General features: G+C 34.7%; 2 protein-coding genes across 2 annotated transcripts in view; both read right to left on the bottom strand.

Annotated features, from left to right (window-relative positions):
• The window catches only part of kif26ba (kinesin family member 26Ba), a 123,091-nt gene extending 113,672 nt beyond the window's left edge, over window positions 1-9,419 (bottom strand). Inside the window, exons 1-2 of the mRNA XM_051133015.1 lie at window positions 9,009-9,419; window positions 8,432-8,821 (exon numbers count right to left, since the gene is read on the bottom strand). Coding sequence (XP_050988972.1) covers window positions 8,432-8,821; window positions 9,009-9,065 — 447 coding nt within the window. The 5' untranslated portion in view covers window positions 9,066-9,419. The remainder of the gene's footprint in view (window positions 1-8,431; window positions 8,822-9,008) is intronic.
• Window positions 9,420-10,834: 1,415 nt separating this feature from the next.
• efcab2 (EF-hand calcium binding domain 2) lies at window positions 10,835-14,145 on the bottom strand. Its single transcript, XM_051133025.1, has 7 exons — window positions 14,101-14,145; window positions 13,690-13,774; window positions 13,468-13,540; window positions 13,297-13,376; window positions 12,484-12,526; window positions 12,213-12,279; window positions 10,835-12,132 (listed from the first exon to the last, which is right to left on the bottom strand). Exons 1-7 carry the CDS (start codon window positions 14,120-14,122, stop codon window positions 12,014-12,016), a joined length of 489 nt encoding a protein of 162 aa, XP_050988982.1. The 5' UTR covers window positions 14,123-14,145; the 3' UTR covers window positions 10,835-12,013.
• Window positions 14,146-14,599: the final 454 nt, after the last annotated feature.

Raw genomic sequence — 14,599 nt, 5'->3', positions numbered from 1 at the left:
TTACTCCAGTCACATGATTCTTCAGAAATCTACTATTCTGATTTGCAGCTCAAAAAACATCTATTTTTATTATTATTATTATGCTGAAAACAGGTAAGTAGAATATTTTTTGTGTTTCCTTGATGAATAAAAAGTTCTATCTAAAATAGAAATCTTTTGTAACATTACAAATGTCTTTATCATCACTTTTGATCAATTTAAAGAATCCTTGGTAAATAAAGTATTCATTTCTTTCTATACTTTCTTTGGATCTTTATATTCATCAAGAATTCTGAAAAAAATGTACTCAATTCTTTTAAATACTGATGATAATAATAAAAATAATAAATGTTTCTTGAACAGCAAATCAGCATATTAGAACGATTTCTGAAGGATCGTGTGACACTGAAGACTGGAGTAATGATGCTGAAAATTCAGCTTTGTATCACAGGAATAAATTACATTTTAAAATATATTCAAAGAGAAAATTGTCTATTTTAAATATTTAAACATTTTACTGTTTTTACTGTACTTCGGATCAAAAAAATGCAGGTTTGGTGGGCAAAAGAAAATCTTACTGTTCAAAAACTTTTGGCTAGCAGTGTAACTGGTCACCATTAGATCAGCTGGAATGTAGGAAACAAAAGAAAGCTCCAGTAAAATGTATCTCTTCTGATCTAACACCATTTTCGGTTGTCTCTTCCTGTCCTCCTGACCTTTACGATGCCCTCGTCATTCACAGCATAATTAACCCAGCTTTTCTCTCGGTCTACACTACACCGGTCTCACTCATCCTCTTAACCTTGTTGATTTTGCAGAGGAATGCACTTAAACCTCTCGTAAAACATGGCATTTTAGAATGAATGACTCCATCTGTTTTCTTTTTCCCCATCTCTTTCTGTCAAAAGGTGTGCGTTTCCCTTAAACTCAACCAAACGATGGAGCCCCTCCGTCTAACGCCTCTATCTGATCATCTGAATACCTTCAGCTGATTACATGCCATGTCCAAAACACTAATAAGCAAAGTAGCTTTTAAAGGTTGCACGCATAACGGTCTAGTGAAAGTTCTTTCAGTACATGGGGTTTTAGTCTTTTCCAGTTAAACAACATAGGGGCCAGTTAATAATTCAAAGAAAGGCTTTTCTATTTATTTCCATGGAGAAGACTGTGTGTTCCTTATTAGACAAATAGGCATAGTAAAAAAAAAAGAAAAAACAAGATATGCACTATAAACATAAATAAATCTAAGAAAGTAATAACCAATCACAATTCAGTAGGTCAAGGATGGAGCTTCAAAGCACGGTCTCAGGCAAAATGAACTACCTCCAATGAGGAAATAGCCCTGTTGTTGTGTGGTGGGGCAATTAAAAAAATGAGTTAGTCAGTAGGAGGTCAGAGGCCTGTTCTCAGGTTAAAAGCAGAACGAATGGCCCTCTCCACATGTGTGTAAAACCAGTGACCGCATGAGAGATCACAGCGGTGTATGACAACAAGGGTAAAGTGGAGTTCATGCTGACTAGCACTGCTAATGAGAGATCCTTTACATATGGTTTACCACTACTGTTTACAAATGAGGTTGAGCACATGTTCATAAACTCTGTAGGCGCAACAAAAATTATAGTGCTACTTTTATAATACTTGATTCCGATTGGTCAATCCTGTGTAACTGATCAGCGCCCCAGACAACTATTTTTTATATAGTTATATTAAAAAATTTTACCATTATGTTGTGTTTTATGCTTACATTTTTATGATTTAATTAATTATTAGCTTTTTAGCAACTCATAAACGCCTTGCATTTCCCTAATTAACCTCCAGGAGTTCACAAACCCTATACAACTACCAGTCAAAAGTTTTTTTTATGTTTTCTAAAAGTCTCTTCTGCTCACCGACCCTGCATTTATTTGATCCAAAGTACAGCAAAAACAGTAAAATTTTGAAATATTTTTACAATTTAAAATAACAGAAAATATTTAAAATTTTCTATTTTTAAATGTAATTTATACCTGTGATTTCAAAGCTGAATTTTTAGCATCTTTACTCCAGTCACATGATGCTTCAGAAATAATTCTAATATTCTGATTCACTCAAAAAACATTTATTATTATAAACCCAACCCAAGAAAGAACAACATTTATCTGAAATAGAAATCTTTTGTAATATTATAAATGTCTTTATCACTTTTGATCAATTTAAAGCATCCTTGCCAAATAAAAGTATTAATTTCTATAATTTCTTTCCCCCCCAAAAAAAGAAAAAAGAAAATTATACAGACTAAAAGCTTTTGAATGGTAGTGTATAATGTTACAAAAGCTGTTTATTTCAGATAAATGCTGACCTTAGGATCTTTTCATCAATTTATCAAAGAATCCTGAAAAAAAATGTACTCAACCGTTTTAAATATTGATAATGATAATTAAAAAATGTTTTAGCATCAGCAAAATCAGCATATTAGAATGATTTCTGAAGGATCATGTGACACCGAAGACTGGAATAATGATGCTGAAAATGTAGCTTTGATCACAGAAAAATATTACATTTTAAAATATATTCAAACAGAAAGCAGTTATTTTAAATAGTAAAAATATTTCACAATATTACTGCTTATTCTGTATTTTGGATCAAATAAATGCAGACCTGGTGATCAGAAGAGACTTTTTTTAAAAAAAAACATTAAAAATCTTACTGTTCAAAAACTTTTGACTGGTATGTCCTTGAAATGGTTTTTGTGTTCAAGTTTTATTTAGCTGTGATTATTTAGGAACTTTTCTTTTCATATTCACTGAGTTTCCAACATTCTTTTTAAATCAGCTGAGCACAAAGGACATGACATGGCATTTAGTCAAAAATGTCACAGTAAATAACCGCATCCAGAAAGCTTTGAGAAATTAAAGTGGCAATTCAATGTTCAATGTTTAAAAGGCCACTAAACAAGCAAATACAAAATGCATTCAATGGATATGATGAAAAAAACATGAAGTCAACACTTGCACTGCAAATTCTTCAAAGGTATCTAGTGAGTTTTACCACATGGGTAACAGTTGAGAAACTGTGTGCATACTTGCAATACTTTCCTTGTGAGCACAAAATCCATACCCGGAACTGCAGCTGTAGGCTGAAACCTACACATTCAACACATCAAACCATCCGGTCTCCAGAGACGCGTTACACAAGTCTGTCGAAATCTTTCATACTATTTCCACACAATGACAAAGCCACGAGTGACTAATGTGAACCAGCACAAATCACGGCTCTACCGAACCAGGCAGTATCCTCCTTCAAGGCAGTTCTGCTTTGATCATGAAGAACTCCGATCCGGCTCGGTCCAGCTAATCCCTGTGAGATCGATCGCCAGTGTTCAAGGGGGAGAACCTGATGTTTTCTCTGACTTGGTTCTGGGCCGGATTACAGGCCTTCATGCTTTGGAGGAAGTGCTGGCAGTGATTACGGGGTACAGCAGCAACCTGACTGGACTCTTGAAATACAGTTTTGAGTTCCACTAAAAAACAAACCACCCACTCCGCAAAACCTACAGTGGGTTTAAACATCTGCTGCATTTGGCACTGTGAAACTAGCGTTTATGGGTCATGGATGCTGTTCGACATCATACTGATATAATTATTATCTGAGAAAATGTTGTATTACACATACACACAAAAATCACAATAATATTTAACATCTTCAGGTTTACATTCAGCAGACGTACTGACAGAGATCTCTTTAATATTACATTTGTGTTTTGTACTCTGCAATAAGATTAAAGATAGAGAAACTAATATTATAAAATATTTCCCTCAGGAGTTAAGAAAATAATTTCAATAATGTTTCAAATTGTGCTTAGATTTACCAAGGCAACAAGCCTGCAATCAAAATGTGACCCTGGACCACAAAACCAGTCATAAGGGTCAATTTTTTTAAATTGAGATCTGAAAGCTGTATGGTTTGTTAGGATAGGACAATATCTGGCTGAGATAGAACTAACTGAAAATCTGGAATCTAAAGGGTGCAAAAAAAATCTAAATATTAAGAAAATCGCCTTTAAAGTTGTTCAAATGAAGTTCTTAGCAATGCATATTAATAATCTAAAATTACATTTTGATATATTTACTGTAGGAATTGTAGGAACATGATCTTAATATTCTAATGATTTTTGGCATAAAAGAAAAATCAATAATTTTGACCCATACAGTGTATTTTTGGCTATCGCTACAAATATACCCGTGCTACTTAAGACTAACATTTCTCATCACTCTCAATATATGTGAATAAAAGACTTTAAAGACTAAGTAAGTCCAATCCAAGCTGGAGCTGTATTGTCCAGAAAGACATTGGACACCAATGTTGGGCAGACGTCAAATTCCAACGTTGGGTTGACGTCAAATTTTGGTTGAAAATAAAAATCAGGCTGACATTAAAACCCTACGTTGGCGTGACATCAAGCTCCAACGTTTGACAGCTAACTTTTGGTTGGAAATTCATATTGAGTTGATGTCTTTGTCTTTAGATCAAGCTCCAACTTTAGATTGATGCTGAATTTTGGTTACTTAATACAATGACTAAAAAAAAAGGTAAAATTCTGTCATTAATTACTTACCCTCATTTTGTTCCAAACTCATAAGACTTGTAAGAAATTCATCTTCGGAACAGAAAATAAGATATTTTTGATGAAATTCGACAGCTTTCCGACCCTGACAGCAATGCAACTACCACGTTCAAGGCCCAGAAACGTAGTAAGGACATTATAGGACTACGTGAATACTTTTTGCGTGCAAAGAAAATTAAAATGACTAATTTATTCAACAATTTTATTTCATTCTGTGTCAGTCAGCTCTTGGATTTCATCAAAAATATCATTTGTGTTCTGAATTTTCATTTTTGGGTAAACTATCCCTTTAAAACCAACAAAATATCAACATCTAATGATTTATAATTTGAGGTTGTGTGGATGTTAATCTTATTATGTTTAGCAGACATTAGGTTTTGATGACCATTCCTTGTGGTTAAATGTTGATGTGTAATGTCAATATGACTTTGGTTACTTAATACCACATGTTAAACCAACAAAATATCAACGTCAGCTGTCATCATATTCAGTGTCAAACTGACGCTGACATTAGACATTGTTCTGATATTCGATTTTGGTCACCCAACATCAGAACCTATATGTGTCCCTGGACAACAAAAAACAGCCATAAGGGTTAATTTGAAAGCAATAATGAATAAATGAGCTTTCCATTAATGTATGGTTTGTTAGGATAGGACAATATTTAGCAGAGATACAACTATTTGACAATCTGGAATCTGAGGGTGCAAAAAAAAATTAAAATGTTGAGAAAATCGCCTTTAAAGTTGTCCAAATTAAGTTCTTAGCAATGGATATTACTAATCAAAAATTAAGTTTTGAAATATTTACGGTAGGAAATTTACAAAATATCTTCATGGAACATGATATTTACTTAATACCCTAATGATTTTTGGCAAAAAAGAAAAATCAATCATTTTGACCCATACAATGTATTGTTGACTATTGCTACAAATATACCTGTGCTACTTATGACTGGTTTTGAGGTCCAGGGACACATATTATAACATTGGTGGACTGCTGGCATACTTCAAAAGCAGCAAAACCCACTTTATTCAAAGCCAAGCAAAAGCTTCAAGCTGTTATACAGCAGTAAACCTCTGCCTCTGCATAAAAATAAACCATTCAACATTTCATACTTGTAAAAAAAGCAGGTTTCAAGACTAACCATTACCTGCTGTGAGATGTTCAGCTGTAAAAAAACACAAATTAACGATTCATAAAGCACTGGGCCATGTTATTGTGAATCCAAACACTTTCAACCTATAAACAGCTTTGGCTTACAATGACTGTCAACAAACCTCCATTGTTATAAGCAGCTATCAGGTCACAGTCTGTAAAGCCACAATATTGTATTCAGTCATTTACAACAAGAAGTAATCTGTGCTCCCCAAACGAGCAAACATGTTCTCTGTATTCATATCTGCCCTAGTAACACCATTACACCCCGGCGTCGAAACAAAGCCTGCCGCTGGACAGGAGGGAGTGCCATTTACAGTAGAACGCCTGCTGAATTGAGCAGACGTCAGCAACCCCTTCCAGTTTATTCCTATCAGTCCGCAGTGAAAAAGCGACCTCTTTATATGATAATGCCTTGCTCACCTGAGAGGCATAAAAGGAGCATTAAACGTGAAATATGTATGAAGCTCACGCCCATAACGTGTTGCTGCCGTGGCAACAGCGCTCTGTTGGAAACGGGAGATGTGTGTGCACGGGATTAAAATGAACATGCTTCTGTTCAGCGGGTGTAATCTAAAGACGAACCCCAGGGGACGTTCACAACGCAGCGAGTCCCACAGCACAAGTTCTATAAGCTATTCTACTGTTTCAGTATGCTGTGTTCCATTCACAGTTGCATGTGGGATGTTACTTCAGGAACTTTTTGGAAGATGATGTATAAGGTTGTTGGAGTTCAAATGTCAATTGAAGAACCATTTTGGGTTTCAAAGGAACCTTTCAGTGAGCAGTTCTTAAAGGAACCACAGGATCTTTTTCCATAATAAAGAACTTTTTCTTTATTGGCATCTATGGTTATGTGTTCCATGGATGTTAAAGGTTCTTAATGGAACCAGATACCAATAAAGAACCTTTATTTTTAAGTGTATGCTAACATTTATTCTGCATGCCATCAGCAGAGCATCATTTACCATGTTTTAAACAATGTTTGCTAACGAGTTTTTACCATCAAACAATGTTGGACTTTGAGTTTTATTTGAGTTTTATAAGTCAATGTGCATCACTTCTCTCTATTCTGTTGCACTTTTAGTAAGAAAATTATCAAATTTGGCAATTTTACTTTTAGGGTGCAATGGAACGCAGCATACTGCAAAATCTCCAGATGGGAAGTATATCAGAATGAGGCTTTACCCTTCGGTTTGTGTCACAACACTGCTCAATAATCACCATGTGGGTGAAGATCCTGCAGAGAAAAGCCCAAACACTCAGTTAGATCTCCTTTAAAATTGCCTCCGGCTTAAAGAGCGCTCTCATGGCCACCCTGCTCTCCGGTGATCCCCTCTCCTACCCATCAGCCCCTCCTCCTCCAGCTCATTTTAATGGGCACCTCCAGGTCACTTGCAGCTGGCAGAACTGGCCATAAAATCTGGAGACCAACAGCAGGTCTGAAACATGAGCCACGGCCACACCAGATCAATGGTGCTCTTTTAAAACAGCAAAATGCTACTTTTAGTAATAATAATTATATTAATCCACAAACATGCACAGGTTTATGAAATCAACATCCCATGAGCAGGAGATCTAAATGCAGATGTGATCTTTTGGACAACTTGAAAGGATAAACGGAGCAATTATTGAAATGAAGAACATAATAGATGCCATATGTTTGTGTTGCATAAATGGAAAGCATTGCAGGTGTGATCGCATTTTTGTTCTCTAGCAGATGAGTATGCATGTATGTATAGTAATGCACAGAAATCATAGCATGGTGTTAAATACTGTACTGATACACTGAATATCTATATCACACTGTTTGTGACAGCACAGCGCCCCCTGTTCTTCTTAATGGATATTTATTGAATTAAACCAACTGTGCTTTGGTATCCATGCGGCACAAACAAACCCATTGATCAATGATATAAAAAGGTAGGGTTTGTCTGTAAACCATTTCTTTCTAGGTATAAATCAAACTGCTGTTCTGCATATACGCAGCTCCCAGTTTTAGACGCTGAAATTGAAATGAGCACACGGCGAAACTTGATATTTACGCACACATGCATCCAATTACGCACTGCATATTTACCTATATATATACTATGTGCTGATGATTTGAGCTCTTGTGGAATCCACAACAAGTTCTGGTGCTGTACTACCTTAAGTGTCCCAAGCCAAAACCGAATAACTAATCATAAGGGACAGTTAATCATAAATGCGCTTCTCTCAGTGCTCATGCTCGCCACCAAAGCCACATCATGGTATGACGTGTTTCTTTACACAGTCTGTTTCACTTTACGGTCTTCTTAAATCAAAAAGAAAAAGCTGTTAGTCAGCAATTAATTTCATCCCTTTTGGCCAGTTTCATCATGATCTCAGACTCCTGGAAACGCACTGGGATAGCGATAGTGGATCTGCAACACGCTGCAGTGCCGTGCATGTTCAGCACTCCGCCCCTCATGTGCAACTTGTGTGTTTTCAAACACAGATTCATGCAAAACTGCTATTTTTTCTTTTTTTCTTTATATATTTTATTATTTATTTCGCTAGTGAGAAGTGAGAACAACCATACTATGATGTCACATTACGCACTGCAACACTGGAGTCCATGTATCACACTTCAGCATGAATATCCGATGTCGTTCGTATCTGCATGACGCATTAGCATTTAAAAACTGATTTCAGTATCTATCAGCCTACCTTGCTAGAGTAGGGTCCGGGAATGAGTAGTTTTAATGCCTGCCTCTTCAGCTCCACCAGCCGAGCGTTGCAGTTCTCGCACCAAATGCCCCGATCAGAACCAGGTGAGCTCCCGCTGCCCGAGGCTGGAGAGCCAGTGCCGAACCCTGGAGATCCGCCCAAGGAACCGGGCGAACCGGTGCTGATTCCAGGAGATACAGTAACAGGTGAGCCGGAGAAAGAGCCCGGGGATGATATTCCTGATCCGGGAGAAGGGGTGCCAGAGGACCCGGGCATGGAGCCCGCACCTTCAGGGACCGGGCGGCTGGCGCTCCGGGACTCCTCATAAGCCTTTCGGTACCAGGTTTCAGGAGAGAATGATGCTGACTTCGTAGGAGATGAATCGGTCATCTGCAAGATGTGATAGTTGAGGATGAAAAGCAGTGATTGAAACATTAATGTCTGGGTTACACATGTGGAAAAAGTGTGCAAAGTGGTTTATTAATTTGCATATTGAGTTGCATTTAAAAAAATTTCTCACTTTAAGATAATTTATTGCCATGAGCATGCACATACCTTTACATAAAATAAATCTTACCCCATATTTTCTACTCCTGGTCCCAGATCTGTCTTTATTCCCTGTTAGAGAGGTCATGATAAAGCCTAAAAGAGAGGGCTTGATGAAATAACTGTGCTCCCTGTTACATCCACAACCAAAGGATCCAAAAATCAATCTGTGGTCAGTTCAGTAGCCCTTCTGAAGTCCAGTCTCAGCGACTACGACCATGCAAAAATCTATCCATCTTCCACAGTGGAATATGAATAACAGATGGTCCGATCTGAAATGTCCAAGAGTGGATAATTCCTGTTTTTTCCTATGCCTTCTGATATTCTGAATCCATGTGCAGTGCTTTAGATTTCACAGCATCCCAGCACAGGCGCATTTTCCCATGCATGTGGACTTGTGTGAAGCGCAGGCTGACAGCAGATCAGGCTGTTGGAGGACTGATCTCTGCGCTGCTCTCACTCCAGAGGAGCGCACACATCTGTCTCTGGGTAGACTGGCCACGCCCCCTCCGCCCCTCCTTAGCGAATAGCATATCCCAAATTTGCTGACTGACATGTGGGAGTGTACTGTTGTCCACACGCTAAACTAAACTACTAAAACTAAACTACAACAACCGACCTGAGCGAAATATTCATTATTAAAAATCAATTTCGATATTATTATAGAATGACTTTTAGGAAATTTTATCAGTGTTGTCTGTTAAAAGATCGTCTCACGCAACAAAAATGGTATTGAACGAAATATAAACTAATTATCCACTTTTTTTGCCTATTTATGCACAATAAATAATAATGACAACATTAGACAACATGAACTATATAAATGTAAAAATGCATCTTATTATTATTTTTTTTTTACGACTACCACTCCCTATAATTCGATACAATGCAATTATTTACATTAAACTGTTTTGGAGCATAATATTAGCAATAATAAAAAATAAAATAGCAATAAAAATCTATTTAAAATGGTACGATATATATATATATATATATATATATATATATATATATATATATATATATATATCATAAAATAAATTAATATCATGATATTAAAATATTATAAACTGTGCCAGGTCAAATGTTCAATTTTCATCTGCTCAAAAATCTTCAACTACTTATGCTGTCTGCAAACATGTCATTTGAACCACTGAAGCATATACTTTATTATGCAACCAAAAAACAAACACGTGCAAGTCATTTTGCAATATAGGCTATGACACTATTTCTTGACCAAATGTTGTTTTGAATTGCATGAAAATAAATAGCCAGTATTGTTTTGGTAGTTCAGTAGGAATTTGAAGGGTCATTTTGTAAGCATAGGTATGTAGCGCCACCTACTGCTCACATATATAAAATAAATCACTCCTAACCCACTGGTTCATAGGAGACTTCAACATTAAGAAATAAGCATAAGATAATCATTTTTTAATTTAAAAACATTATTGCTTAATCATACATATTTAAGAAAAAGATACACAGACCTATATTACCTTAGTATAGACAAAGAGAAAACTGCCATAAGCTCTGTTTTGCCAAGATTAGTTGTTAATCTATCCTTTTTGGACCACTAAATCTTTACTTTTATTTTATGATACATAAAAAAAGAAAGGCTGGATTACAGGAGAAATATATTTAGTTTCCCAATATTCTCTGAGAACAGTGCATTTCAGTATGTACATTACCAATAAAAAGTTTTTGAACAGTAAGATTGTTTTTTTTAAATAAGTCTCTTCAGCTTACCAAGTCTGCATTTATTTGATCCAAAGTACAGCAAAATCGGAAATATATTTTTTCCTATTTAAAATAACTGTTTTCTATTTGAATATATGTTAAAATGTAATTAATTTTTAGTGATTTCAAAGCTGAATATTTAGCATTCATTACCCTAGTCTTGTGTCACATGTTCCTTCAGAAATCATTCTAATATTCTGCTTTGCTGCTTAAAAACATTTTTATTATCATTATTATTACGTTGAAAACAGCTGAGTAGAATTTCTTTATACGAAACTCAGGTTTCTTTGACGAATAGAAAGTTCAAAAGAACAGCATTTATCTGAAATAGAAATCTTTCGTAACATTACAAACATCTTTATCAATTTAAAGCATCCTTGCTAAGTATTAATTTCTATAATTTCTTTTTAGCACTTTTTAGCTCTGATCACATTAATAAATTACATTTTAAAATATATGCACATAGAAAACAGTTATTATAAACAGTAAAAATATTTCACAATACAAATACAGCTTTTGCTGTATTTTGTATAAAATAAATGCAGGCTTGGTGAGCAGAAGTCTTCTTAAAAAAAAAACATTAAAAATCTTACTGTTCAAAAACTTTTGACTAGTATTGTAGATAAAGCAAACTCAGATAAAAAACTCAACTATAATGTTTAACTGTTATTAATTTTTCTGATCAGTTCATTTTTTTAAAGCACAGAATTTCATGAAATGTTAGATCATAATTTGTCATGCCACCAGTATGCAGTCTTTATGATTGCATTCTGTAAAGGCCATCATAAGTAATGTACTTGTCTGGTCAGTTCTCCGTTCCCGGTCTCTCCCCCACACAGATGCACTCATGGGGCACAGGTTAATTAGGAAAAAATGAGCTGCAAGGATATGCCACCCCTTCACAAAACCTGTGGTATCAGAGTCTGCTAATGAAACTGAAAGAATAAAGACACCACACGCTGACTTTATAATGAAGCTCTCAGACACACAACTGGCTTTAGAAAACCTGCCTCATTAATAGCGAGAATGTTTAATCAGTCTATGAACACCCTCTCAGTCTTGCACACATATTTCAAATAAATGCTATTTGAATAGGGTAAAATATCATACTGTGTAATTTTGCCAAAGTATATAATACGGAAAGAGTATTTGGGCATTTTACCATGGGCAAAGATTCATAATAAAATAAAAATACAGCATATTATTTATTATGGTAACTGAGATGATTTTGGTAATGATATCTTGATTTTAACTCTATAAAAAATACTTATTTATTCTATCTATTCATGGCGTCAGCCATTATCGAGTGTCATCAAAGGTCATCATGCTCACAAAGTCCCTGTAGAGAATTACATTTTTATCAGGATCAACAGCCGCAGACAGCATTTCATCCATCTCTTCCTGTGTGAAAGGCTCTCCTTCAGATGACAGAAAGAAAAATTCATTTTGATAACTGAAAACTTCAGAATTAGTGAACTTGACTTCCTAGTGAACATACCTTCTTGAGTTAAATATTTGGTCAGTTCCTCTGGTTCCAAGTGTCCTTTTTTTTGTTGATCTAAAACCTTTAACAAGAGACAACAGCACCATTATATTTCAGCTCACTGTTCTAAAGTCTCTGTCTTTGTACTCAATTTTAAATATATGAAGCAGATATATAACATAATCAGAAATTTCATTGAAGGTTATTTTTCTGTAGTGTACTCAACGTAAATTCAAACAACAAAACAAGAACAGTAAAACTGTTTAGTTGTCAGAGTACTAGACACCTCAAAGGCCTGAAGAAGCAGGTCTTCTGTAATAGGACGGAACCTGCAAAAAAAAAAAAAAAAGGAAGAAGAGCTACAATTGTCACCAATACTGGACTTTTCAATCAAAAATATGTAGTGCGGTTTATCTTTGTTTCACAGCTTAAAACAGATTCTTTATGAAATTTTTTTAGCATATTGTATGGGCATATCAGATTCTGTCCCTTGCATGTTTTCAGGTGCACAATTAAAAATGTCTTAATAGTTGTAAATAAAATTTTAAATGTGCACACTGACAAGGTCCTCTATGACAATATTTTATTGTTATTTATAAAATTCTTTTGAAATTCTATTAAAGTTATTTTTAATATTTTGAATTACCTTTTATTTTAACGTTTTTATTTAAAATTTAGTTTAAGCTTTAGTATTTTTAAAATGCATTATTATGATTATTTTTCATATTTGTATTTAGCTTTAATGTAGTTTTATTTTAGTTTTAGTAATTTTAGTACTTCAGCTTATTTAAGCATCATTTAAGTATTTTTTAAGTTTTAATATTTTTATCTATTACATATTTTATTTTAGTTTTAGCTTCATTTACCAAAAAATGGTACAACACTATCTATGACAGTTACAAAAACGAACCAACAAATGTATAAATATATATCAGAAATATCTGGGATCACATTAAGGCAATTTATGAAATAATTTACATTTTAAATAACAAAATGTCCATTAGACACAACATACAGACATAGAAAATCAAAAACAATCTGTCATTCCCATTAAAAACTATCTATTTCGGCAGGGACATCTAATTATGTGTAGTCTTACTTGCGTTCCAGCAGAATCTTAGTCATGGTTGGAAGAAACTTCTCATAGCGTACAAACCCAGTGGGCTCTTCTTCTTCTAGCTGTGGAAACAGGCAGACATCTTAATTACTAATCTACACAGCTGATAAGTATCAATATCTAAATAAACTAACTTTAAAACAAACCACTGACCTCAGCAATGATATCATGCAAATCAGCTTCTGATGGGAAACAGCCAAGTGAACGGATAATGGTGCCTATTTCTCTTTTACAATGAAAAATATCAGTGTTAAACTTAAGTCAGCCTCATATTTAGAACATAAACAGCTGTCAGAGAGCAAATCTGAAGATAATAAACTACTAAAGTATGAAAGAAAGCAAGTATGTTGACATTTGAAAACTCTGAAATGTTACCTGACATCAACAGTCTTGTTGGATTCGTGGTCAAACACGTCAAAGGCATTACTTATCCTCTTTTGAGTTTCTGTTATAATATTTTCTGACAAAAGGAAATTATGTATTTCAATAAATTTGACAAACATTGCGGTTTTAGACGTTTCAGTTACTGCTGTATCCTAATTATTTAAGTTACTTTAATTTTATTTTCCAACCAACTGGGCAATCTTGTGCTCTCTGTTAACGGCTAACGTTACAGTCACTGTGTTACTCAACGTTAGCTAGCTATATATTCGATACTTTACACAAACCATTTAGGGGATGACAGTTATAATAATGACAAGTGAGCTACAAACAACACGTAAGAGTACAAATGCTACAATGGATACCGTACGTTTGAAAGAGAAGAAAGTTCAGTAACATCATTACCTGCGTTGTACTTGTCCGCCATGTCTAAAACACTGGTTGCTAGGTAACGTGAACACTGGTTTTGTGTTAATTTATTCGTGACGTCGCTACTCACGTTAGAATTTAGAAAATCTAATTTCTCACGTGATTGCAAAAATGTATTATATGAAACGCGGTCTGGCGGCGTTGCATAATAAAAACAATTCTATAATATTAAATGAGTTTTTTTAAATATTATACTAAACAATAAAACGGTTTGTTATTTTTTTCCCGCCATACCTGTACAGTATTTACATTTATTTTTAACTTAATTTAATGTACACATGAAAATGACTGTAATTTGTTTAAAAAACAAACTTCTCAAAAAGGTATCACATGTAGTACGAATTGTAGTTTATGCAAAATGATGTTGATATGTTAATATACTACTTTTATGTGCTCTTGTGGCATATGCATATAGTCATACTGCAATACTAATTAGTGATATGTAATATTATGCTACTGTTTATACACCTCCAGT

The sequence above is a fragment of the Labeo rohita genome, chromosome 17, assembly GCF_022985175.1.
Source record: "Labeo rohita strain BAU-BD-2019 chromosome 17, IGBB_LRoh.1.0, whole genome shotgun sequence".
NCBI lineage: Eukaryota > Metazoa > Chordata > Actinopteri > Cypriniformes > Cyprinidae > Labeo > Labeo rohita.
Note: the sequence above shows the minus strand (reverse complement) of the source record. Positions and strands in the feature narration are given on the sequence as shown.

What these genes read in the sequence shown, in the direction of transcription:
- efcab2 (XM_051133025.1), bottom strand. Translation starts at nt 14,122, where the DNA reads ATGGCGGACAAGTACAACGCAG. An exon ending in GGCGGACAAGTACAACGCAG is followed by an intron (nt 13,775 to 14,100) that starts GTAATGATGTTA and finishes TCCTTTTGTCAG; the next exon opens with AAAATATTATAACAGAAACT. An exon ending in TGCTTCTTCAGGCCTTTGAG is followed by an intron (nt 12,280 to 12,483) that starts GTGTCTAGTACT and finishes CTCTTGTTAAAG; the next exon opens with GTTTTAGATCAACAAAAAAA.